The following is a 24,303-nucleotide window of genomic DNA, read 5'->3' as shown; positions in this document are numbered from 1 at the left end:
AATATCCAAACGGAGGGGGGACAAAACATAAGAGACTCTCAAATATAGAGAACAAACAGAGCGCTGCTGGAGGGGTTGTGGGAGGGGGGAGGGGCAAAACGGGTAAGGGGCTGAAGGAATCTACTCCTGAAATCATTGTTGAACTATATGCTAACTAACTTGGATGTTAAATTAAAACAAACAAACAAAACCCTCCAGAGCTTCAATGTATCCCTTTCTCTGTCAGAGTATTTCATTTTAAGGTGTGAAAAAAATTCATCATTTGAGGATTTGGTGCTCTACCTTAACTAAAATTATGTAATAAGGATTAAATTATAACATAAATTAGAATTAAACAATCAAAAGCCTTCTCAGTATTTAATATCAGATCACAATTTTCAAGTTTCCACCATGTCGGCAACATCGAAGACAATCTTTCACATGAAAACATTTGCAATCCACACACAGTCTTAAAGAGTAAATGTTTGTGTTAGAGATGAATTTTCTAGTGAAACACATCTTCATCTTTTCATACTATGAAAAATGACCTGATTAGTTAAACAGCAATCCAAAAGATGGCCAAATTATTACTAGATATTAAGTTTCTGGTGTTAATGTAACAGTTGTTCTAAGACAACCCTTTTCAAAATAATCAAATTTACCTTCACTGCTGTCTGGCAAAACTTGAGGTCTTCTTTTGAATTCCTAGTATAATTCTCACATAACAGCTATTCAGTCCTTCTGTCTCAGTGAAGTCTCCAATCCTCGTTCACTAAGTCATTCCAAGGAGATTGTGTGGGAAAGTCACCGGTGTCCTTATATTCTCTCCTCTCAGCCTTAAAAACTTTCTCAGTAACTATTTTTACTTCTTTATACCTCAGAGAAAGAGATTTACTTCCTTTCCAAGGTTAACTCCTTACCCCTAATAACTAAGCCCATTTCTTCTCCCCACCTTCTTCTGGAAATAACCGCAAACTTTATTTCTTCGACTCTCCTATTTTGCTCAGTACATCCTTTCCTACCCACTGGTTCTTGTCTTCAAACGTGCCAAATTTCCCATAACAAAGCAATATACAAACAAGAAAGCTTTACCCATTTACCTTTCACTTTCAAATGCTTTGAACACATCACATCTACTATATCCTTAATGCTGTGCAGCTACAGAGAATAACTAGACACCTAAGGCATCATCTATGCGATATCCCTATAGAACCATGTTTCTAACGAAAACTCACTCTGAAAAGCCCTTGCCATCTATGCTCTCTCTTTAACTAGCACTGGCTTCTTCCTCTAATGCTAAGCTGTATGCCCAAATGTCACTAATGGATACTTTGCTTCCGCAGTCTCATCCTCCTTGCCTTCGCAATAAGCATTAACATTAGTGATGCTGCCTCCTAAAAATTCTCTTCCCTTAAATTTTCAGGATCCTCCACTAGCCTGGTCTTCTCACCTTTAATTATTTCTCTATCCTTTCCATGGTGATTCTTCTGGCCACCTAGTAGTAATCTGCATGTTTCCCAAAGTTATGGCTCTATCTCATCTTCCCTGTATTTTCTTCACTTTTAAAGATCATATCCATTCCCCAGGTCTACTATATCATCTCCCAGATTTACATCCCAAGACCTAATTTTATACTTCCAACTGCCTACGAAGCATTTCCTCTTGGTTGTCCTGATTTTACCTCAAATCACCAATAAGTCTAGCAATGCCAATTTTGTGTTTTTAGGTTTTTTTTAATGCTTATTTATTTTTGAGAGAGAGACAGACAGACAAAGCACGAGTGGGGGAGAGAATCCGAAGCAGGCTTCAGGCTCTGAGTTGTCAGCACAGAGCCCGACGCGGAGCTCGAACCCATGAACCACGAAATCATGACCTGAGCCGAAGTCAAACGCTTAACCGACTGAGCCACTCACGTGCCCCAAATTTTTGTTTTCTGAATACAGATGCAGACATAAATATGACTATGTATCAGAATAGTACTAATAGTGGTTTATCAGTGCATGAAAAAACTGTTCTAATTTTATTCTTTTTCTTTAATTGTATTTCCTAAGTATTATATGGTAGATATAATAGATTTGTAACAAATGTTTCTTCCTTCCAAAAAACAAAATAAGTAAAACCCACACTTGCCAACTAGTTCCTTTAATTTTCCCCATTTCTCTTAGGACAACGTAAGTTCTGCTGCTCCCTCCACCCATGAGATGACTAAAGAAATAATACCTATGTAAAAAAAAATCTCAGATATTTTGAATCCCTCCCATCCCTATCCATATCCAATTAATCTTTTAAGTATCAGCTTAAAGTTGTTCCAATAAATAATACCTAGCCTATATAGATAACTGGATTCCTCCCAACTCATAGAACTTGTCCAAACTTTTCATGAGACATGGAATTGTATATACCTTCAATTCATGTGCCATGTTTGTTTTTCTAAGTTCTACAGATACAGTGAATACCACAAACAAGGTCTAAACAAACATGAGACTTAAATACTACTGATAGAGAAAAAAGTTAAATAAACAATATGATTTCAAGAGGTGTTAAAGGCTAAGAAAAAGCAAGGAAAGGGAATAAATGATGAGGAAGAGGCTATATTTTAATTAGGAAGGCTTCCTTGAAGAAGTAAATTTGAACTGAGACTTAAGGTAGAAAATTAAGGAAAAATCTGAGGAAAGAGCATTCCAACGTAAAGGAACTGCAAAAAGATGGGAATACACTAGACGTATCTGAAAAACAGATACAGGACAGTGATGGAATAGAAACCTGTTGGGAAAGACAGAACAGGGGCCAGATTAAGTTAAACCATGTTAGGAGTTTGCATTTTATTCCAAATGGGTTGGGAAGATATCAGGGGGTTCTGGGCAGTGAGTAGGTATCACATGTTCTAAAGGGCTGTCAGCTAGGTAGAAAATGGACTGTATGGAGAAACAGGCTGACCAGTCAGGTTCACAAGACAATCCAGACAAGGGATGATGGTGGTACGGACTAATACGTTGACAGCTGTGAAGGCAGGGAGAATGTGAGAAATAGCTGACTTTTAAGTTATGTTGGATTCAAATCTACATTTTAGTTACTTTTGAGTAAGTTTCTTAATCAGTGAGTTGCAATACCCTATCTGGGAATAACACCATCAAGAGGGTTCAATTTCCATGTGAGCAGAGAGCCCACATCTTGTTCTCATTTTATTCCCAGTACGGATCACAGTGCCTGAAACATTAACAGCTGCTCACCTTTGACGAATGTACAAATGAAAATCTACCTCATGCTGTTAGCTTATGCACTAGCTCCCATTCCTTCTCTTCTACTCAAGGACACTTGGTCCAGCAACAATCTGATCATCAATTTTCTCCTTTATATATAGACCATTCTCATCAGCACACAAGTGATCATAATTTCTCACTTAAAGTTTAAATGAAAACAAAAATATATCTTGACTATGACACACCTTCCAGTTATTGCCCCATTCCTCTGCTACCCTTTATAGCAGAAGTGCTCAAAAGAGCTATACCAATCTTGCTATTTTCAAATCCCTCACCTCCCACTCTCTTGAATCTTCTCCAAACCCAGCTTTTACCACCACTGCCAAAGTCACTAATGACATCCACGTTGCCACAATCAAATGGCAATTCACAGTCCTTGTCTTACTTGGAAAGTTTGTTATCATTGACCAAGCTTCCTTTTGTGAAAACTCTCTTCACTTGACTTCTAGGATACCACACCCCAGGTTTTTCTCTTTCTGCTCAGTTCCCTTGCTAGTTAGTTCCTTCTCATCTCCCGAACCTCTAAACGTAGAGGGCTGTGGGGATCAGATCTCAGACCTTTATTTTAGCTGCACACACTTCCTTGGTGACCACATCCAAACTCTGGTTTTTAAATACCATCTGGATGCCTATGCCTCCCACCATTTATAATCTCCAGCCAAAACTCTCCCCTCAACTCCAGGATTATATAAGCAACTGCTCACTCAACAGCTCCATTTGGAGGTCTAAGAGACATCTAACTCTTAACATGTCCAGAACTGAACTGCAATCTTTCAATCTTGCCAAAATGTCCTTCTGTACAGCATTCTTCAATAAATGGCAACTCCATCCTTCTAGCTGCTCAGGTCATAAGCTTTGAAGTCTTCCTTGGCTCCCTTCTCCCATATCCCCATATCCAACTCATCAATAAATCCTGATAGAATCTAACCACTTCTCACTAGCCTCAGCTATACCACCCTATATTATCAATCCTATAAACGAGCATTCATTAAGACAAAAAATAAACAAGGATAACTGGTATTCATTTTGAAGTGTATTTTTTGGTGTGGCTAAGCTCTCTGGCCCAACCCGGACAAAGTGTTTTTATATCTGAGGTTACTTGTATTTGAATATTTAAAAACTGTTCTTGAAAGCAAATTCTGTTTCATATTGCTTCTATTAACATAATGCAGTGGTGCTTCATAATTGCATTTTTCACCACCCCTATTTCTTCCATACCCATTACAAATATATAATAAAGCAAAGAAAGAGCAGAGAAGTGGCAATATGAAAAAACCTTTGACACACAGCTAAGTGAGGAAGCTAGGTGTCAGATTATTATACTACTTCTATCACATTTGTGCTTATATTTTTAGAACCAGAAAATTTACCTTATCAAGCAAACCTAAAGTGAAAAACCTGTATTTTCAGAAAAAGTAACTTAATGATTGATTAATCACTCTACAGAAAGGATTCACAAGACAAGTTCCTTGTACTTTAAAATATCATTTGAATGTTAGAAGTCTAACTTACAGATTTTTTTAAGAATACTGTTTTACTTTAAAAGAAACATCAGCATTAGTCAGAGAAAGACAAAAATCATATGACTTCACTCATATGAGGACTTTAAGAGACAAAACAGATGAACATAAGGGAAGGGAAACAAAAATAATATAAAAACAAAAATAATATAAAAACAAAAATAATATAAAAACATATAATAAATAAATATTATATATTTATAATATATATAAATAATATAATATTATTTCATAATAATATAAAAACAAAACAAGAGAGACTCATAAATATGGAGGACAAACTGAGGGTTGCTGGAGGGGTTGTGGGGGGGGGGTGGGCTAAATGGGTACGGGGTATTAAGGAATCTACTGAAATCATTGCTTCACTATATACTAATTTGGATGTAAATTTTTAAAAATAAAAAATAAAGCTAAATAAAAAAAATAAGATTAGAAAAAAAATATTCTGGAAAAAAAAAAAAAAATCAGCAAATCCATGGTCAACAAAGTCCCCAGTATTATAATCACTGGGGTCCGTGGAAGAAACAGGCTAACAATACTGGTTTACTGGGGGACCTGGGTGACTCCGTCGGTTAAGCATTGGACTTTGGTTCAGGTCACAATCTCACGGTTCGTGGGTTCCAGCCCAGTGTTGAGCTCTGTGCTGACAGCTCAGAGCCTGGAGCCTGCTCTGGATTCTGTGTCTCGCTCTCTCTCTGCCCCTCCCTGGCTCACACTCTGTGCCTCTCTCTCTCTCTCTCTCTCAAAATTAAACACTAAAAAAATAATAGTAAAACAGGGGCTCCTGGGTGGTTCAGAGTCAGTTGAGCGTCCGACTTAGGCTCAGGTCATGATCTCACTGCTTGTGAGTTCAAGCCCCGCGTCGGACTCTGTGCTGACAGCTCAGACGCTGGAGCCTGCTTCGGATTCTGTGTCTCCCTCTCTCTCTGCCCCTCCCTCTTGTGCTGTCTCTCTCTCTCTCAAAAATAAATAAAACGTTAAAAAAAATAATAATAACAATACTGGTTTACTAAGAAAAAGGAGATGGCTTCACTTCAAGATCAGTTTAACTTTAGGACATTAACTTAAAAAGGCAAAAAATAAATAGTATTCAAGAACTAATTAAGCATAATTCCTTTAAAAGTTTCTAAGCTCAATTTTTAATTAACTAAAATGAAATAGAAATGCTTTCCTTATATTAACTTGTTGGTCCCTGTGCCACTCTGGCTCCACATGAACCGTTTGGAGTTAGCACTCAGACATGTGCAGGTAATCCTCCCCACCCCCCACCCCCATCAGAACCAACAGCATCTAATGAACACCGTAACAACAGTCCTTTCTTTACTCACTAAGCATCAAGGCTTGAAAAAAGTTTTGGCTGTCTACTATCTATCCATCAAATATTTCAATAGTAACAGAGAAAGCCCTCTGAGGCTCTGGAAGCAATAGAGGTAACAGGCAGCACAACATCGTCTTTTGAGTGTCTACGGAGTTCGTCCATCATCCAGCTCTTATTTGCTATTTTGCAAACACAGCAGCTCTTCCTTATACACAATTCAATTTAGGTACCACTAAATCATATACTTTTACATCTCTGTTAAATAAATATACTGGTTTTCTCACACTTCCATTAATCAACCAAAGAATTAAATCTCAATCTACCATTTCCCTTAAATTCCTCTACAAAACATCAGTGCTCTGCTCTTTAAACACGTAAGTGCTTATTATAACGTAAACAAATAAAAACAGACGTTCCTTCCCAAAATAGCTGTACAATGCCAGCTGAAGAGGCACAGGTACTAGAACCAGACCTGATCTGAGGGCCAAGACACACTAAAAAATACTCTTCAAAATTAATACCTATCTCTCTTGTACATTTCGCATCTCAGGGCAATGTCTAAGAACAACGTCTGCAAATGGGTGCTCACTTATAGGATTAATTTATAGTATGTTTTACCCAAAGATGAACCCTTCGTCTTCTCACAACTAAATTTTACTTCTGTCAGTCTCAGGCACTGACCCTAATTTCAACTTTCTCAATCAAGAGCTAAAAATTCTTAATAACTGTAGTGAAATATAAAAAGAAACAAAAACTTAAACTTCACAGCATCAAAATGACACCAACTAAAACCAATTTATTAAATTAGCAACCCAATATATTAAAAAACCTCTTATTTTTCTGATTTTTAAAAAACTTTAATTTTCAACAAGTATAGACCAAATCTCATTTAACTTTATAGGAAGAATCCAAACCTTTACACTAAGATTCTGTGGTAACAAACTGCTTGACAGCAGTGGCTTACGCTCATTCAGGGATTTCACTGTAGCAGTATTTGCTGTATGCAAGGATACCCAATATATAGGAAAATGCATCTTTTTCAGAGACAATGCAATATAAGAGAACATACATAGTTTACAATTAAGATACCAACTTTGTTTCTAACTGGATACTCAAAATAGCTTATCCTATTAAATGGTTCAAATGCTTTCAGCGAAATCTTAAGAGTACTAACAAACTCCTTTCTTATCTATATAAAACAAAGATACAACAAGTCTCTATTAATGAGCTCGTTAATAAAACCAATCCAATGGGCTAAAAAAGTTCATTTTTATAATTATAAAATAGACCAACTATAAAAACATAGTTTTAAAATTGTATTTTCTAACGTATGATAATATATAATATACAATAACAACGTAATATACAGTAACAATATTATACAGTCTTAATTTTTATTCCTAAGGATTTTATAACTAAAGAAATAAGACTAAAATAAATGTAGTAACTGGTAAATATCAACAAGGACATCACTTGCTGGATGATACACTATAGATAACTTTTTTAGACTGTATTCCCCTCTTGGAGGTGTTTTAGGCTGCCTCAAAATAAGGAAGAGGCAAATGAGCAATTCCATTTTTTACTTTTTTCCCCCCATTTTTTATTTATTTTATGACGGTCTAAGGTAAGAAAACAAAACTTAATGGTAAAACCATCAGAAAAAAGTACATTATGAAGTCGTTCAAGTAAGAAGGCCAAACTACCTACTGTTTAAAAGTAAACAGAATATAAACGTAGATTTGAAAGGGTTCAAAATCTAAGCAGGACGTTAAAAATGAAGAATGGGTTGGGGCAACTGCCTGGGTGTGCAACTGATCTTGGGTTGTGAGTTTGAGCTCCACGTTAGTATGGAGATCGCTTAAAAATAAAAAAAAAAATCTTAAAAAAAAATGTTTAAATGCTTGGAGTCCCTTTTAATATTGCTAAATAGTAAGAAATAGAATACTAGTTGTAATTATGTTTGAAAGAAGTTCAGGGAACGAAGACCAATGAATGTAAACTCTATCCTCTACACAGAGAATATACTGGAATTACTTCTGATATAAATCTAAAAGGTTATGTTAATTGGCGATATCTTTATTCACAAATTAGAAATAATTATCTTTGCTCGTGGTTACCTGAAAGACACCAAATCAGAAAAGGCCCTGCTGTAAACTTACACTTTGGCATACAGTTTTTACCATTTAAAGGATTAGAACTGGCTAACTAACATAAAGGTGTATGAAGAAACCTTTACAAAGGCTCATACGGGAGGAAGGATTGCTTCTTTGCTCAAGGACAAACCAATGTGCTCTACCTTTATCTGATTCTACATCCTTCCCTTGTGTAACCCACTCCCATCAATAAATCTCTCAGGAAATATTGAGTACCCTTTATGTGAGGAGGGTGGGTCAAGAAGGGAGGACAAGCACTGTTCAAAATTACTGACATGAAACAAAAACAGAACAAAGCAATTCTTTGTCCTTAATAACCTCAACCCAAGCAACTAAAACAGTGTGTTGTTGGCTGCACGGTTTTAGAAACTAGTTCTAAGAACTCTACATTCCTTTACGAAGTGTTTGGGCATCTACTAGTCACGTGATTCTCCTTGCTTAGGAGGACAGTAAAATACAGATGGATATCCAAAACGAATAATTATAACTACACTTTGAAAAGAATCCAGTATTCTTCCCCATTATAGAACAGAATAATTTACAAACTGGAAAGATTTCGGCAAACAGCTGAAGAATACTCACTTCTGTTCCAATTCCCGGTTGCACACCCGAGTACACACTGTCTGGCGGAGGACCACCATACTTCCTCTGTCCTGTGGTTACATCCAGAGTATAGCCAGTCCTCTCAAGCAACGCCTAAAGACAATTATACATCTGTTTATACTTGAATTGTAGGCAAACGAAATCTCTAAGCACAGAACACATTTTTGTTACGCACGAGAACAGAAAGACGGGGTAAGGATTATTAAAAATGTGACAGAAGCTAACCCCCGGCTATCTACATACACCTACTGCAGCATTCCTCATTTGCATTCTCCTCTACTCCAATGAAAGCTTTCCTTAACTTGTTCCCTTTATATACCATATATCCACCTGTGATTCAATTCAAATAAAATGTTCTCTACTCTTAAAAAATCAGAAGTCCCAGGGTGTCTGGGTGGCTCAGTCGGTTAAGCATCCAACTCTTGATTTCAGTTCAGGTCATGGTCTCGTGGTTCATGGTTCGTGGGTTTGAGCCCCTCAGACTCTGTGCTGACAGTTAGGAGCCTGCTTGGAATTCTCGCTCTCTCTCCCTCTGTCCCTCCCCCAATCACGCTCTCTTTCAAGAACAAATGAATTACAAAAAAATAAAAAATAAATCAGAAGTCCTACCTCCTTCATGCAGCTTTCTTCATTTGCTATTTCTCACATCTTCCTACTCTGACTTTCTATTATAGTCAGGTAAGTTAACCTTTGTTTTGTTTAATCCTTTTGTCTTTACTTCTGCTATATCATAAGCTCTATAAAAACCAGACCATTTCTCATATAGCACGGATTCAAAATATGTGGCAATTACCAAATGAGTATACTCAGGTTCAGAAACAAAAAGCAAACAAACAAAAAACAAGCAACTTTATGCTTCCTGATTACCAACTTTTTCCACAACATTATATTAGGTATTGAAGGAATACAGAAAAGAAAGTAAGGGTTTATATTTATAGGAGAGGCCTAAAAAAACAGAAAAAAATGGAAAAAAAGGAAATGCAATGTACCTAAAAAGGGGAGAATTTTACACTTCATGTCTTAAAAATGAGATGGTCCCTGATTTGCGGTGATCTGACTTACAAGTTTTGGCTTCAGGATGGTGTGAAAGTAATATGCATTCAGTAGAAACCACACTTCATATTTTATTTTTTATCTTTTCAATATCCAGTAGGATATTCTCGTGATGCTGGGCTGTGGCAGGGAGGCTCAGCTCCCTGTCAGCCATGCGATCACAAGGGTAAGTAACCAATACACTCACAACCATTCTGTACCCATACCGACCACAGTTTTTCACTGTCAGTACAGAACTCTATATAAATTACGTGAGATATCTAACATTTCATTATAAGATGTTTTTACCCAACTAGGCTAATGTTAAGTGTTCTAAACACATTTAAGGTAGGCTAGGCTAGGGGTGCCTCAGTGGCTCATCAGTTAAGTGTCCAACTCTTGATTCTGGCTCAGGTCATGCTCTCACAGTAGTAAGGTCCTAATATCAGTTGTGAGGTCCTGAGAACAGGCTCCCACTGGGTGTAGAGTCTGCTTGAGATTCTCTCTCCTCTCCCTCTGCCCCTCCCCAGCTTGCACACATATACATAGGTGCTTGCTCGCTCTCTCTCTCTCTCTCTCTTACAAAAAAAAAAAAAAAAAAAAAAAAAGGCAGGCTAAGCTACAATGTTTGCCAGGTTAAGTGTCATCAGGTGAATTTTCAACTTAGGATATTTTTATCAACTTAAGATGGGTTTACCTAAGTGTAACTCCATCCTAAGTTGAGGAAGATCTATACACAATGTCAAAGCAACAAGAGATTTTAGACATCATCAGGTTTAGTGGTTTTCAAAAATATCTTTGGAGGAACTCTGGGATTCCAGAGTTATCTCAAGCTCTCAAGCTCTCTATTCTTCTACCTTTGACTCAAAAAGAGCTGCTCTACCTTGAAGCACAGAAATAAATGTTGATACACAATAAAAACACACTACATATATTACATACTTACACATTACTTGTCTAATATGTCATATGCACATATCACATGTATAATACATACCTTACCAAGAGCAAATACCCAGCCTGAGGGAAATAACATAGGCCTATTCAATACACGCTAGTAAGTTTTCCTTAAAAATAACTATTATGTCAGATGGGCTTTTTATGTATTTATTTATTTTTTTTTTATTTTTATTTTTTAAATGTTTTTAACGTTTATGTATTTTTGAGACAGCGAGAGACAGAGCATGAACAGGGGAGGGGCAGAGAGAGAGGGAGACACAGAATCTGAAACAGGCTCCGGGCTCTGAGCTGTCAGCACAGAGCCAGACGCGGGGCTCGAACTCACGGACCGTGAGATCATGACCTGAGCCGAAGTCGGACGCTTAACCGACCGAGCCACCCAGGCGCCCCTCATGTATTTATTTTTTAAGTGTACTTATTTATTTTGAGGGAGAGAGCAGGGGAGGGGCAGAGAGAGAGGGAGACAGAGAATCCCAAGAAGGCTCCGTGCTGTCAGCACAGAGCCCGATGCAGGGCTTGATCTCAGGAGCCACCCAGATGCCCCTCACATGTTCATTTTAAAAATACAGGGGTGCTTGGGTAGCTCAGTGGGTTGAACATCCAACTCTTGATTTTGGCTCAGGTCAGGGTCTCACTGTTCAAGAGTCTGAGCCCTGCACTGGGCTCTGCGCTAAGAGCATGGAACCTGTTTGGGATTCTCTCTCTCCCTCTCTCTCTCTGCCCCACCCCTGCTCCCACTCTCTCTCTCATACTTAAAAAAAAAAAAATAAGAATGGGTTATGCCATTTTATAGATGAGGGGGTAAAAGGTACAAAAGGAGGTTTATGTAAACCAGTTCCATGATAGAAGCCACAAGTTCTATTTCCTGTCTAAAACATAAGACTGCACAAACAGCTTCATTAAATAAAGTAACTATTTCAACTTGAAAAGTCTATCTCTGTGGCAATAAAACATCAACATCCATTTAACAAAGGAATTAGGTTCACTGGTCTTTCACCAAAAGCCCTATATTCACCTTTCAGGGAAGTTTATCTCAAGGAAAGTAACAGTAATGGGTGCTAGTTACACAGTTCTTGCTACATTCCAGGCATTATTCCAAGCACGTGACATATCTTAATTCCTTTAATCCTCACAACTCTATGAGATGGGTATTATCACTCTTCCCAGTGTACAAACAAGGACACTGAAGTAGATAAAGAGAAACAAAGTGCTTAGAAAGAAACCAAACCAAGAGACATGACTGAATCAATCTAAAAAGCTATTATCAGAAGCATCAATAAACATGTACCATGCACAGCCAGAAGAACAAGTAATGAGGCAAGAGTTTGAATTAGGGCTTTTCACCAAACATACAATTGAATGTTTGCCCCTGAAATGCTTCTTAATTTTCCTTAGATTATCTCATTTCTAAAACACTAGTTTAAAAACAAACAAACAAACAAACAAAGTGGAACTGTAAAAACTTCCTAGAAAACATGAAAAAAACATTCAATCTCCTCATTAAACTTAGTATCACCACGACTACCCAAGTCAAGTTTTACCTTGATCTTTGCTTCATCAGGTCCCTTTGTGGACTCTTGCACCTTGCTCCCCTGCTTCTCCCTTTGCCTGTAGGTCTTCATAACTCCACATAAAAATGCACTTTTGTTCTAGAACAGGCAAGTAATTCAATGAAAAAGAACCACCAGGAATTGTCGAAAGGTCAAATACATAATTAAATTACAATTTCAAAAGACAAGAATTTTAACAAAATATTTACTCATTAATTCACCCAACAAATATCTGCTGAGAGGCTACTAGGTACTGGAGACTGGAGCAGAGGGTAAGAGCTTACCTTCCACACTGGCAAAACCGTCTTCTATTTTGTTCATATTCAAGTGCGTCTGGATTATCTTTGCCAGACATTCCAAAACTATTCTTATCTACATTATTTCCCTCCAAGATAATAAAACAGAATCAGAGAACCCCAAAATGTTTTAAGATTGCAGGAATCTAAACATGTAAAAACCTACTAATAACAATGAGCAAACCCTGTTTTTAAAGTAACTTACTGCAAAGCGGGGCGAGACTTTTACTTTACACTTTTGTTTCTGAAAACTCTTTGCCATAAGCAGGTTTTTCTTTTCTTTGGACTAATTTTTTAAAAAGAAGCGGAGGTAGTCACAAACAAAAAAATACCAACTCTCTCAGGAAAAAAAGTAATGGTAAAGTAATTTCAGATCATGAGTTGTTCAAAGGCATGTCTAGCAATGGCCTTACCTGAACATGTGATAAGTCACTTTCCTTGAACTGTTGTAGTACAGACAAAGCTCCTTCTTCATTAAATTCCCTGAGAGCATCAATTGCTCTTTCATCAAGATCGACATAAGCTACCAATCCTAAAAATTAAATTGAAAAAGGGTAATGTTACTGCAACAAAAGGGATAATCTAAACTGTGCTATCAATGTTTAATCAAGAATTGTTATATTCGACACTATTACTAACCAACTGCATTTTCACTGAATATGCAAATAGGCAGCTATACAAATACTATATACACAGAAAGGTCAAGAGTACAAATATGAAAATAAGAGATAAAATGTCAACAACTTATAAATTTCAATCCCCACATCCCACAAAAACCCCACAAAAATCCTAACCCCGTTTCCCACTCCCCAAAAAGTTTAAGGTTTGGAAGTTAAATCTGATGCACACACTGTACTACAGATTAAGCACTAATATAACAAACTCTGATTTATGTTAGAGTAGTAAGCATACACTGTATTCCCCAAGGATCAACCTTCAAATTATATGGACTGCTGTAGTCGTTGCTAACCACACAAGAGGTGGGAGAAAAAAAAAAAAAGAAACCATTTTTATTAAATAATTCTTTCCACTCTCCAAAAGGTATCAAAGGCTTTTCCTCCTTAGCACCAAAGAGAAAATGAAATTGATTTGTTTATCTGAGCATCCACTTTGCTGCAATCAGAATGTGGAAAGGCATAATTTTAAACTCTTCTACAAATGCAAGTGCAGCTTGATTAATCAATTCTGAAAGTCATTTAAGGCAATCTTTTGTTCTTTTGATGTGTGTCAAGCTGAGGTTTAAAAGATGCTGTGGCATTCACAACACTGTCAATAATGACTATTTTTTTTCAAATGGCATTAAGGACTTTACTGTGGACTTACAAGTAAACTATACAGAAAATATATTGGCACTGCAATGTATACATATATTAACTGCACACAGAACAACTACTCAATTTATAATATAGTTTCTTGAGTCTGTTAAGTTTGTGTTGTGTTTCTCTCTATGTAAGAATATATTTCAGAATTGATCCAATGTAAAATGGAAATATTTGGCAGATTAAAACCCGAGTCCATATGAACTAACATCAAAAGTGACTCCATTTTGATAAAGCCAAAAAGAACGTTATTCCATACAATAAATATATTTTAAATAAATGTAATGCCATTTGTAAAGTTACTTTAAGAAAATGTTGCCAAGATTTGTTTTAAAAGCTCAAGATGAGCATGCCTAAATAATTGAGAGTTTCCTTACTTCCATATTCCATACCACCACCCAAAGCCACAACTCAGGACACCCATCAATCCATTCTGTCAATCCAACCCTACACCCAAACCATCAGCCTCTTATCAATAACAAACACTCTACAAGAGAGCATCTCTGAGCAAATCACTGCCAATTCTCTATGGCAGAATGTCACAGCAAGTTCCTGAGGACTGATTTTCAAATGGAACCATCACCCAGGAGTCATTTTTAGAAAGTCATTTTAACGTCTAAAATTATCCTAAGCTTCTCAGATTTGAAAAAAAAAAAAATTTTTTTTAAGGACAAAAAAACAGATATTTGTTACTAGAGTACTTAAGACACATTTGTCAGACAATTCAATTCTCTCTCCCAAATCTGGAATAGGCACACAAACACAGAGGAAGAAAGTTTCCATCTATGGCCCCAAAGGGGGAGGACACATTTATTTATGAACAACACTCCCTAAGGGTAAATATTTCTCTCCCTCTTTAAAACTTCAAACCACTTACAACCAACCATATTAAGATATTCATATTTGCTTAAGCACTTATCCATGGGACTTCTAGATTTTTTTTAAAAGCAGCTGTTACAAACCAAACACTTCCAAATTACTGAGAGATGTGGATTTTTGTCTATTAGAAACTTAGACAGGCCACAAACTCTCAAGAAGTCTGACATTTATTATCGTTTCAGACAATACAGTCTCACCAGTCCTCTTATTATGCCACCTAATCAGACCTAAGCTGATTTAACAATCACTTTAAGAAGCTAAAAGTAGAAAAGTAAAAGCAAAATGATGACTGATTTAGATTAAGAAAATGTAAAATTTGGTATGCTGAAACATACATTTTAATTGGTGGTAAATCTAAGACAAATTGATGTACCGTTCTGAAACAACTAAGACTGCATATTCAACACTAAGAAGGCTTCAAAATAATGAAATAAGAATATCAAAGTCAAACCCAATATGCCCTCAATGAAGGGAAAGTAACAAACATTCAGCTCTACATAGATCAGAAACAATAAGTATTATTTAACCTTAAAAAAAAAATCTATAAAATTCAAAGTGGTTTGCCCTCACTTTCATAACCAGTCAGAAACAAGAAATGCATATTATACCTGTCTGAAATATTTCATCAAGTCTTTCTGCCACCTTCTGTGGGAGGCCTGCCTCTATCAGTGTCTTGTAGTGTTCTGTGTGAGTTACACTGGAAGTATCCATTGGTTCTTCCTCTTCTTTTAACTGTACCGCATTACCATTCACCTGATTAGCCATTTTATTATGCTGCTGGAAAAAATTCAGGAGCTATATTACATTAAGCCAGAAATAACTAGTTTGTAGGACAATGCATGATTTATCTAAACTAATTTGTATACATGCTGCTAATAAACTCTATCAAAATAATATTATATGCCTTTTGTGATGTATCTGACCTAAATTTGCAATAATAATCCTGTAAAACCATAAAAAATGTACATGGAAGCATCAGATGTTTAAGGAACTTCATGTACACCAGGTTAAAAAAAGGCTTGAATTTACTAAAGGCAGAATTGCTGATTAACAAAAGCAGCTGTTGTGTCCTCACAAGCATATCAACAAATCACAAAATCCTAAAAAGCCCATCAGCTCTCAATTCTTATACAGTTTTAAAAGTTTGATTTAGAAACAATGAACACCCACAGACCACTTAATCAAAGTTTAGGGACTTTCAAATTATCCTAGTTCTGCTTCAAATCTAGGATAGGTGTGAAATAAATGCTCTGCTGTCTCTAGTTCAACATGCTGGTGGTTTGGGTTTTCTCCGCCTCACTTAAAAAAGAAACAACACAACTTGACATTAATTTTTGTTCTAAAATTAATTTGCTGTTTTCCCATTCACAGATTTAAAAGAAAAAATGACCAAGTTTAAAAGCTAAACGATTGTGTTAAGTCCACATAAAATAAAACACGAGCTATAATTGAGGTTGCTTCTTTAAAAAAAAAAAAAAAAAAATCATGAGTACGTATCGAATTTTTCGTATCAGTAAAATAAAGCTCCAAAAACATATTGAAGAATGGACAGCTAACTTCTTCCAAATAGTTTCAACAAACATTACCTAAATTAGGGTAAACTTAGGTCAGATGTCCCAGATTAACCTACCCAAATTATTTTTTTGTATGTTCAACCTGTATGTAATGCTGAAATGGACCAACTCCCTGAAGAGAGAAATTAGATAATAAAACCATATAAGGCCAGTCTCTATACTGCCTCTAAAAGACAGGGAATTAAAGTGCACTGGTCTCTAGTGAATGTGATGAAGATGATAAGCAGCAGAATAAAGACATTGCAACAAATACTGAAATAAAGGACATGAAGGTGGATCTCAAGAAGAAGCCTACTTTTCTTGATGAACCTCAAGGTACCCTAGTTAGCTAGAAAGAAAATACAAGCTTCCTAAAAAGCACTAAAACCCGCGATAACCACACTTCCAAATTGCTTATCAACCACTGTGCAAATGCAGCAGGTGCAGTTTTCTGACCTACAACAACTTCTTTTCATCTCCAAGTCCACAGATATTTAGTTGACATTAATGAAAAAGGGAGGAAGACCAAGGGGAAGGAGGTAATAGAGAACAGGAAGAGAGGAAAATGCAGAAAGGGTTATTTGGAAAATAAGATAAATATGACTCCTTGTGATTACAAACGTTAAGACTTGATAGCCCACTAATGTCTATACAGACGCAGACTCTGGTTAAAACTCTGGGTGGAGAAATGTTTCTCAAGGCAAGCCTCAAATTCTGATGAATTGGCAAAAACGAAAACATTCAAAACTGGCACGCTTTTGATCAAGAAACTACTTACAGTGTAAGATGAATACGTTTACTGATTAATACAACCTATTTCTATAAAGATGCACTCTAAAGTCCAAAATCTGTGAACATATAGTTCTGTTTGCCCACGTTCCCCCACCCCCAAATACAACCATTAAGATCATCAGAACTCAAAAGTTCTCAGTATCACAAGACCCTTACAGTATCGCACCTGGGAATTCTATCAGCCACAGAAAAGAAGCAAATTTTTAACAGGAAAGTTCAACGAACATCTGGTGAGGTGGTATTTTTTTTAAGCATGTGTAAAGCAAAAAGACAAGTTGTGTCATTAAGCACAAGATAGAAACATTTATGACCATCATTTCATTGCAAAGGCTCTCCTACAAGTTGATTCTGAAATTGGTTGGAATTTTCAAAAAGTTTGTAAACTTTAACGACAAAAAAAGTAAAATAATTAGATTCCAGAAAATAAAACCTTTCGGACCAAGGAAAAAAACCTCTCTCAAGCCAAATACAATGTGCTCATTTAAAAAAAAAAAAAAAAGTCTTTTATGTCATAGGAGATCGTTTAAAACTCTTGTGTCAATTCAACACAATGCCACACAGCCAAACCATATTTCTGGATGCAGCAAATGTACTGTGACTAGAGTCATTTGATAAGCATTTTTGCAAAAAGGAAACATTTAAATAAGATTTTAAAGGGCTGCTGGGAGATTTGGGAAGTCAGCACTAGCCCCTCCCTGACTTTTTCTGAACATCTCTGCGCAAATTCTTCGTATTAAGAGACGGGCTTTAAAAGGACCAAAGAAATGAAAACTAACGGTTATCTCACGGGCTAGGAGTGTCAAGCCCTTATCCTACGACTGACTCACGAGACATAAATTCAGCCTCTTGAGGGACAGCAAAAATCTCAAAGAGGTCAGTGTGAAAGGACCGAACCTTTCAAGAACCCCTTGGCTTTAAGTTTCATCTTGTGGCAACACGGTTACTGCCGCCTAAGAAAAAGAATCGCCCTTCCAATTTGGTGCGCCTGTGACAGTCTCAGAATCGTGCCTCTCAGACGCCGCTCGAAGCCTAAGTTTCGTGGCCTCTAGTAGTCATTTTTTCCTTCAAATCTCGGCTCGCAGCATGCAGCGTGGGGGAGGGGAGGAAGGCTTCCTACACGGATCGGCCCCTGGGCTCCAGCTCGCACAAAAGTTTTCTCCCGGCTCAGGTAACCCCGGGTTTGCATCCCGCCCCCTGCCCACCCCACCCCCTCAGGCCCGTCCCGATCAGTAACACATCCCAACATCCCACTCGCGGCTAGGCCGGCCGAGACGAGAGCGAAGCGGCTCCGGAGTTGGGGGGGGGGGGGGGGGAGACGAAGGGGCCGCGGGCGCCCTTAGGCCGCCCGGCCGGCCGCGTGGAGCGGCCGGCGGAGGCGGGAAAAACACGGCCGTCCCCAGCAGGCCGCGCGGAGAGCACCCGGCGGCGCGGACCGCGGGCCGAGGGTTGGAGGGGCGGGGGGAGGATGCGCAAGGGCGAGGAGGCGCCTCGGCGGGGCTAGGCCCTCCGCGGCGCGGCCGGACGAGGCCGAAGCCGCAGCCGCCCCCAGCCCATCCCCACCCCCACCCCGGGGCCTCGGTGCGAAAACGAAACTGGGGCCGAGGCGCCGAGCCCGGGATGGGCCCCGTCGGGTCGGATCGGGGCTCCCGGCCCCTCCCCCCACGGGCCGGCGCGAGACTCACCAGGGCAGAGCTGGGGCCGCCGGCCGGGCCCGTGAGAATCAGCGCGAGGCGCTTTGAAAACGACTAGAAATGGCGCGCGCGCCACCCCCTCCCCCCCTCATGGACAGAGACGCGATCCCGGCAGCACGCGGGGTTTCCCGGAACTGCTTCCAGGGACTCCGAGTGGCCGGGCAATCATTTCGCGCGGCGGCCTGAAAGGCAGCCCAGGCGCCCAATAGCAGCGAGAAGCAGCGGCTCACGCAGGGGGACAAGGGAGCCAATCGATGAAGCCATCGGCTGAGCCAATGAGCGAAGTCAGCGCCGCCGGCTGGGGCGCCTCCGGGGCGGGGGCAGGAACACAAAGGGGTCTGTGGTGAAGCCCCGGGTAGAGGCGAGGCTGCGGGGCACCAGGCCCTGAGAAGCCGGGGTTCTTCCCTCCTCGTCCGCCGCCGGGGCGAGACCGAAAAGCTAGGCCTCAGGCCGCGTGGCCGCCTCCGGAACCCCGCCCCCTGCTGTCCCCGCGGGCCTCGCTCCGCCGCGACCCTCCCGTCCCTTCGCCCGCGCCGAGGCGTCCCTAATCCCTCTCGCGCCGCCGGCGTTCGCCCCAGACACGCCCACCGCCACGCGGTCGGGCCTCCCTCTGGGTCATCTTTTGGGCGCTGGTTGGAACGCGGTTTAAGAATGATTTGGCCGGCCGTCTGGCTGTAGGGTTTCACGTAGAAAATCATCCCCTCGGATCGGAAAACTGCCCCCCGGCTCCCTTCCACACGTCATTGGGTCAGCTCAGAATGTGAGGGAAATCGCCAAAGTTGGCATGACCCAAGAGCAGTGTCAACTCACACGTGCTGGAACGGGGACCTTTTTTCCCACAGGGTTTGAAGCTCATTTTTTATGAAGTAGTAAGGCAGACATACGCATGCGTGAAGCCAAAAGAGCTGTGCGGGGCGGGGGGAAGAGCTAAGTCCCAAAGGAAGCAAATTCCTGTTATTCGTAAGCCTATTTCTCACCCTGCGCCCTTACCGGTTTGTTCCCTATCCTCGCCTTAGCCCAAAGCCTGTCTCCTCCCACAACCTTCCCAGCTCTTCCCTATCCCAACATCCAATACCCTACTCCTCTTAGGGACTGGAGAAGGTCAAGCAGTGGTCTGCAGGATTTCCAGATACACTAGAGGATCAATTAAGTTTCTCAGAACCGACCAGCCCCAAATTAATTATTAAAATCCTATTGTGTGGGGGCTCCTGGGTGATCTAAGCGTCTCTTTAAAGGTTTATTTATTTATTTACTGGGGAGCGGGGAGGGGGAGAGAGATCTGGAGACAACAGAATCAGAAGCAGGCTGCAGGCTCTGTTCTGTCAGCAAAGAGCCCCGTGTGGGGCTCCAACTCACCAAATGTGAGATCATGACCTGAGCGGAAGTCAGACCCTTAAGGACTGAGCTACCCAGGCGCCCCTAAGTGTCTGACTCTTGATTGCGCCTCAGGTCGTGATCTCACCCTTCGTTAGTTCCAGTCAGGCCTCCATCTCTGGAGCAGACAGTTGGAGCCTGCTTGGGATTCTCTCTCTGCCCCTCCTGTGCTCACCTTCTCTCTCTCTCTCTTTCTCTCTAAATAAATAAACTTTAAAATTGAAAAATAAAAACCTATGCCCAGTACCAAGCTAAATGTCTCAGTGGATCCAAGTTTTGGATTAGTGAAACTTACACAAATGCTGGGATCTTTGTGAGAAGTAACATAAAATGATAAAAAAAAAAAATTGAAAAACACAATCTTGGAAGGGCATGGTAAAAGTGAGGGACCTCAAAGTTTAAACTTTATTAACCTCTTTCTAGCTCAAGGGTTCTTAACCTTTTTAGTGTCCTTTGACAGTCCAATAAGAACTATGGATCTCTTCTAGATTTAAAAATAAAATACATAGCATTACAAAAGAAACTTCATATTGAAACACAATTACATTAATATATTTTAAGAACAAACTTGTGATACAGTAGTCTTTACTAACATGAAATATCAAGATCTTGCAGTAGATCAAATACTGAAATTTTTTAACTTTTTATGTATTTTTTAATGTTTATTTTTGAGAAAGCGAGAGAGAGCACGAGCCGGGGGGGGGGGGCGGGGCAGAGAGAGAGAGGGAGCTCCAGGCTCTGAACTGTCAGCACAGAGCCCGACGCAGGGCTCAAACTCACTAACTGTGAGATCGTGACCTGAGCCGAAGTTGGATGTCCAACCACTGAGCCACCCACACACCCCTTATTTTTTAACTTTTTTAAAGTATTTCTTTTTTTCTTCTTTTTTTAATGTTTATTTATTTTTGAGACAGAGACAGAGTGTGAGTGGGGGAAGGACAGAGAGAGTAGGAGACACAGAATCTGAAGCTCATTCCAGGCTCTGAGCTGTCAGTACAGAGCCCGACACAGGACTCGAACTCACAAACCATGAGATCATGACCTGAGCCGAAGTCGGACACTTAACCGACTGAGCCACCCAGGCACCCCTCTTTTTCCCTTCTCTTTAAGTTTTTTCCCTTCTCTTAAGTCGGTTAAGTGTCCGACTTGGGCTGTGTGCTGACATCTCAGAGCCTGGAGCCTGCTTCGGATTCTGTGTCTCCCTCTCTCTGTCCCTCCCTCCCCTGCTTGCACTCTCTCCCTCTCAGAAATAAATAAACATTAAAAAAAAAAGTAGGGAATATAAAATGAATGAAACACAATCTCTGTCCCCTAAGAGCTTACAAAGCAGGCAAAGCTGACAAAGCAGGCCAGATATATAAATAAAGATAATAAAAGTGAGCTGTTAAGGAGCACACCAGCTATATCCCTAATCTTTTGAGATTAGGTAACAGCGCAGCCACGCTGTTTTACAACCCTTACCTGTCACAGACCAGATGTGTGGTCTGAGCTGATATGTTAACGAACGTGCTTTTGCTTCTCAAAACAATTACAGGGCACCAGAATATTCAAATTGAAGCTTTGACTTTTACTGCTTACAAACTAAAGTTAACAGAGAATGTTTAAAATGAACAACCCTCGGGGCGCCTGGGTGGCTCAGTTGGTTAAGTGTCCGACTTCGGCTCAGGTCATGATCTCATGGTCCGTGAGTTCGAGCCCCGCGACAGGCTCTGTGCCGACAGCTCAGAGCCTGGAGCCTGTTTCAGATTCTGTGTCTCCCTCTCTCTCTGCTCCTCCCCTGTTCATGCTCTGTCTCTCTCTGTCTCAAAAATAAATAAGCGTTAAAAAAAAAAACTGAAAAAAAAATAAAATGAACAACCCTCCTTGGGGTGCCTGGGTGCCTCAGTCAGTTAAGTGTCCGACTTTGGCTCAGGTCATGACCTCGTGGTTTGTGGGTTTGAGCCCCGCGTGGGGCTGTGTTGTGACAGCTCAGAGCCTGGAACCTGCTTCGGATTCTGGGTCTCCCTCTCTCTCTGCCCCTCCCCTGCTCGCGCTCTCTCTCTCTCTCTCTCAAAAATAAATAAACATTAAAAAATGTTTTTTTTAATGTATCAACCCTTCTTACCGGAACCTTAGATCAATCATCATGCTTCTCCCTTTTATCCTTCAGACTCCAAACACAATTACATCAATCTAGCTTCTTCGAAGTGCCTTCACTTGCCACTAACAAGGACGAGCTATCCCAGGCATAGTTCAAAGGCACAGGCAGGGGAAAGGGAAGAGAAACAATATAGAAAGTAAGAAAGAGGAGAGGAAAAATAGGAAACCAATACCACGTGTAGCCTGTTGTGGAAAGGATATCAGCAAACAATCCCTGCTAACATTAGGTGCCAGGAATCCTCTACACAACATTACCTGAAAACCTCAAACTTCATTTTCTTCATCAAACTTTCTCTCTCTTTTTTCTTTTAAATTATTTTAAGGAGCTTTCCAAAACTGTTACAATCAAGATGACCAGAACTGAAGGCTGTTCTTCATTTATACTTCCTAGGATTGTGCTTCTTTTAAGAAATAATATGCAGTGCGGCTGACTTGAAAACAGCTTGTAGTCAATTCACCCCAAGACCTTCTTGTATGCCTCCTTTATCATTTCTGTCGCATATTTCTTCTTTTGAAGATTATCCTTGCCCTGGCCTGTTGAATTCTCTCCTAATTCTCAAATTCGTCAAAGCCACTTTATTAATGTTTTTATTTATTTTTGAAGGAGAGAGAGAGAGAGCATGAGTGGGGGAGGAACAGAGAGAGAGAGAGACACGGAATCCGAAGCAGGCTCAGGCTCTAAGCTGTCAGCACAGAGCCCGATGCGGGGCTCGAACCCACAAACTGTGAGATCATGACCTGAGCTGAAGTCAGACGCTTAACCAACTGAGCCACCCCCGTCAAAGCCACTTTAAATTTTTTTTTTTCAACGTTTATTTACTTTTTGGGACAGAGAGAGACAGAGCATGAACGGGGGAGGGACAGAGAGAGGGAGACACAGAATCGGAAACAGGCTCCAGGCTCTGAGCCATCAGCCCAGAGCCCGACGCGGGGCTCGAACTCACGGACCGTGAGATCGTGACCTGGCCGAAGTCGGACGCTTAACCGACTGCGCCACCCAGGCGCCCCAAAGCCACTTTAAAATGGAAAGCGTATCTCCACCTTAGCTGCAAGACATTTTAAACAATAATCACTCCTACTGTAAGTTAAGCTTCTGCTATGTATTGGGTGTTCACACAGGCTACTGATGTTCCTTATATGAAAGCTTTAAGAGTAGTATTTTCCTATTTTATGGAGAAAACAAGTCTCAGAAAGGTTAAAACATTTGCGCAAAGCCACACCACCGAAACTCAGTGAGGCCCAGCTCTGTGTGAGTCTAAAGCTACTTCACCAAGCTACTTTTCAGTTAAAGTCTCAGCACTGACAGTCTTCGCTTGTAGAGGGTACCTATTTTTACCAGCCAAAACATCATCACTGTCAATCTGATAAGCTAGAGGAGACTATTCAGAGTCCGAAGCAAACTGTGATATGGGACAATGGCAACATTTTCCTTACATGGTTTGCAAATTGGCTTCCCAAAGCAATTGGAGCTTGTTCTGAGAAATGACGGCATCTAAGAACAAACGTGTGTCCTCAAAAGGTCTCAACATTGGGAAGCAACAGTTCTCTGGGTGGGTTTGTTAGAAAAGAAAATGACTCAGGAAGACTAAACCTATATGGATTTCATAATACTTATTAACATGTGTTAAGCACATAACCACGTTGTCTCATTTAATGCTCATTTAATGCTTGAAGTATGTGAGGCAAGTACAAAAATGTATCAACTCCCTTTTGCCGATGAAAAAACTAAGGCCCACAGGGTGCCTGCATGTCTCAGTTAAGCCTCTGACTCTTGATATTGGCTCAGGTTGTGGTGGTTTCAAGCTCCATGTCAGACTCCCCTCTGCCAGTATGGAGCCTGATTGGGATTCTCTCTCTCCGTCTCTCTCTGCCCCTCGCTTTCTCT

The 24,303-nt window shown here is 40.1% G+C and overlaps 1 protein-coding gene across 3 annotated transcripts in view; it reads right to left on the bottom strand.

Annotated features, from left to right (window-relative positions):
- The window catches only part of HNRNPR (heterogeneous nuclear ribonucleoprotein R), a 32,156-nt gene extending 13,123 nt beyond the window's left edge, over positions 1 to 19,033 (bottom strand). Inside the window, exons 1-5 of one of the 3 annotated variants that reach the window (XM_060622107.3) lie at positions 18,897 to 19,033; positions 15,478 to 15,646; positions 13,085 to 13,203; positions 12,367 to 12,474; positions 8,813 to 8,926 (exon numbers count right to left, since the gene is read on the bottom strand). In XM_060622107.3, the coding sequence (XP_060478090.1) occupies positions 8,813 to 8,926; positions 12,367 to 12,474; positions 13,085 to 13,203; positions 15,478 to 15,634 (498 nt within the window). In that variant the 5' untranslated portion in view covers positions 15,635 to 15,646; positions 18,897 to 19,033. The remainder of the gene's footprint in view (positions 1 to 8,812; positions 8,927 to 12,366; positions 12,475 to 13,084; positions 13,204 to 15,477; positions 15,647 to 18,896) is intronic. The other 2 variants (XM_060622108.3, XM_060622109.3) reach the window with 2 other exon arrangements.
- Positions 19,034 to 24,303: the final 5,270 nt, after the last annotated feature.

The sequence above is a fragment of the Panthera onca genome, chromosome C1 (assembly GCF_046562875.1).
Source record: "Panthera onca isolate mPanOnc1 chromosome C1, mPanOnc1 haplotype 2, whole genome shotgun sequence".
Classification (NCBI taxonomy): domain Eukaryota; kingdom Metazoa; phylum Chordata; class Mammalia; order Carnivora; family Felidae; genus Panthera; species Panthera onca.
Note: the sequence above shows the minus strand (reverse complement) of the source record. Positions and strands in the feature narration are given on the sequence as shown.